This window comes from Trachymyrmex septentrionalis, unplaced genomic scaffold (genome assembly GCF_001594115.1).
Source record: "Trachymyrmex septentrionalis isolate Tsep2-gDNA-1 unplaced genomic scaffold, Tsep1.0 scaffold101, whole genome shotgun sequence".
In the NCBI taxonomy this organism is placed as follows: domain Eukaryota; kingdom Metazoa; phylum Arthropoda; class Insecta; order Hymenoptera; family Formicidae; genus Trachymyrmex; species Trachymyrmex septentrionalis.
The window spans coordinates 738,857-741,435 of NW_017304136.1; the positions used below are offsets into that span (position 1 = coordinate 738,857).

The window sequence follows — 2,579 nt, forward strand, 5'->3', positions numbered from 1 at the left end:
TATATACACTAATAATTTACTAAGAATATAATACATAAATAGTATCCATAATTTATTACACTAATATTGCATATGATACGGTATCACTGTAATGACAATTTATTTCAGTTGCATTTTTTACTCCAAAGTCAGAAGCGAACCGCCTTAATCGATCAATTCGAGATGCGATTAAGCGCGCATCATAACGATTATGAGTTTGATTGTTTTGTATGATTGCATATTTTTAATCCGTTATTAGTAAATCCCTATTTTCTTTTGTAATTCCGCAACTTCTCTAAAATATCTCTTCGGGATATATATTTTATAGAAATAATTTTTATAATACTTACTCGGACTCCGATTAGACTTATATTTCCAAGAATTAATAGTAATAAAAGCAATGAAAGCCCTTGAAATGATGATTCCAATATATTAACAAATCTAGATTAAAAATTTATAAGTCACGTTAATAATCCATTGAGGCTCAAGGAAGGGAGAAAAAAGGAGACATTTCATTTATAGAAAAACAATTACGATATAGCGATAAAACTTGCTTACTCTATAGCAAGCTGATGTTTCTTTAAACATATTATATATTCCCGATATATTATTCCCTCATTAAATGGATTAAGTTCCATATTTACACGATATCCATATTTGCTGACTTTATTGTTATTATAAGCTTTGGAAATTATATTTTCAATTTGTTTACTGTAAAAATGATGTCTCACAAAAGTTAAATAAAATATTATTATATGTATAATATGTGTGTACGAAAAATGAAACATACGTCATAAAATATGAACGGAATATAAGGTTATACAATACTTATAACAATATTATTTACCATATTTAATTGATCTACCTGACAGCAGCAAATAAACTGCATGCATGAGCGGTGCAGGCCATGTGCATTGTATCAACACCAATTGAAATGTTCAAACCTATTATAACTACAATGGTAGTGTAACAAAACATTATTAAAAAGTAATCATTTTTATTCACTCTGAATTCAACTTCAATCGCAAAAATTCGCGGACGTGATTCATTAAGAGGTAACACTGTGTCTAACAATACTGGTATTAATGGTATTGTCACAAATATTAACAGTATGCAAAACAATAGCGCTGCAACATTTTGAAAGGATAATATGTATCTTTGTTTACAATAATATTAATTAAAAGTATTTTAGAGCAACATCATTATTTTTTTCAAATAATTTGTTATTATATAACAAAAATGTTATTTAACGCCATCTTAACTTCATAACATAGCAATTGTCACATCACTATACTTATAGTCTCGATTTATTTTAGATTATAAAAATTTTAGTTTATTTTGTTTATACGACATAATTACTCTACATAACGTACTTACTCGAGAAAACTATTGTGAACCTTCGTGACAGCATAGCGTAATCTTTCATGATTCGAACTTCTACATCACTTGTAAATATGTCCCAATGTTTATCAATGGCTATACACAACTGTTGCAACTGTTTGTAATAAATGGACATGATTTTTGCAAACATATTATATATAAAATAATTTTCTAACAAAAGACTAACGAAAAGAAATAATAACAATATAAATAAAATAAAAGAAGATAATAAAATATTCGTGAATTTACTCTGTCCTGATTCCAAATATTATGCAATACTCTTGCGATAAAAGCAGTCGTGAAAATAAATTGATAGCAGGCATCGAAAACCATTTGTGGATTACCCCAATGATCATACAGCAGTAGTATCTGCATATGTTTAATTATGATTCGTAAATGCATTACAAGTGTATAGTTATAAGATCAATTGTATAAAATCATTTTATTTATTTAATTAACCATTAATTGTCATATATTTTATGTTACTATATTATAAATTATATCTTGTGATAATAAGTTTGTGCACAGCAATATTACTATAGATCTGTTTTACAATAATAATAATATTTTTATAAACAGATCATTATGAATATCAGTAGGATTTATTTTATCTAATCAATTATATATCGACCAATACGCATTACCTCAAACGGATAATAACTTATTTCCATTAGCAAGCAGACAGTCCGTAATGAATTTTTTACATTCTTACTTTGAAACAGCCAGAGACCTGAGATCGATAAAAATACTCGGTTTACGTTGTACTCTCGCAGAAAATTCGCTAGCATGACTAATACTTGCTCTCCGATGTACTAAAATGTAATGATATAAAACGCTATGATATGTACGCTATCGATTGACTGTCGAACAATACAAGTTGCAAGATAAGAATATCGTGCAATGTCAGTAATTGTTACTGTAGCTCGTTTTTCCGATGATTGAAATATATCTACTTGTCGATATTAAACTATCACTTCATTTTTAAAAGTATTCTGTTAAACATCTTTCTAATTTTACATGGTATAGTAACATAAGTATAGTAAGGAGACATTATAGCCTAGCGAACTCAGAATGACAGGATGATTGAGGGTAACGATAATAGCAATGTAGACATGTGCTGCTTTCTTATACTGAGAACTATTTCTTTGCTAGAATGTTATTCAATTGGTTTAATTGATTGTGAGTAGAGCCAAGTATATATATATATATATATATATATA

At 27.8% G+C, this 2,579-nt stretch overlaps 1 protein-coding gene across 1 annotated transcript in view; it reads right to left on the minus strand.

Annotated features, from left to right (window-relative positions):
- Positions 1-2,579, minus strand: part of LOC108754516 — a gene marked incomplete at its 3' end in the record, with an annotated part of 18,090 nt that overhangs the window by 3,981 nt on the left and 11,530 nt on the right. Inside the window, exons 6-11 of the mRNA XM_018496925.1 lie at positions 2,004-2,159; positions 1,609-1,728; positions 1,357-1,474; positions 845-1,106; positions 538-690; positions 271-420 (exon numbers count right to left, since the gene is read on the minus strand). Of these exons, the coding sequence (XP_018352427.1) occupies positions 271-420; positions 538-690; positions 845-1,106; positions 1,357-1,474; positions 1,609-1,728; positions 2,004-2,159 (959 nt within the window). The remainder of the gene's footprint in view (positions 1-270; positions 421-537; positions 691-844; positions 1,107-1,356; positions 1,475-1,608; positions 1,729-2,003; positions 2,160-2,579) is intronic.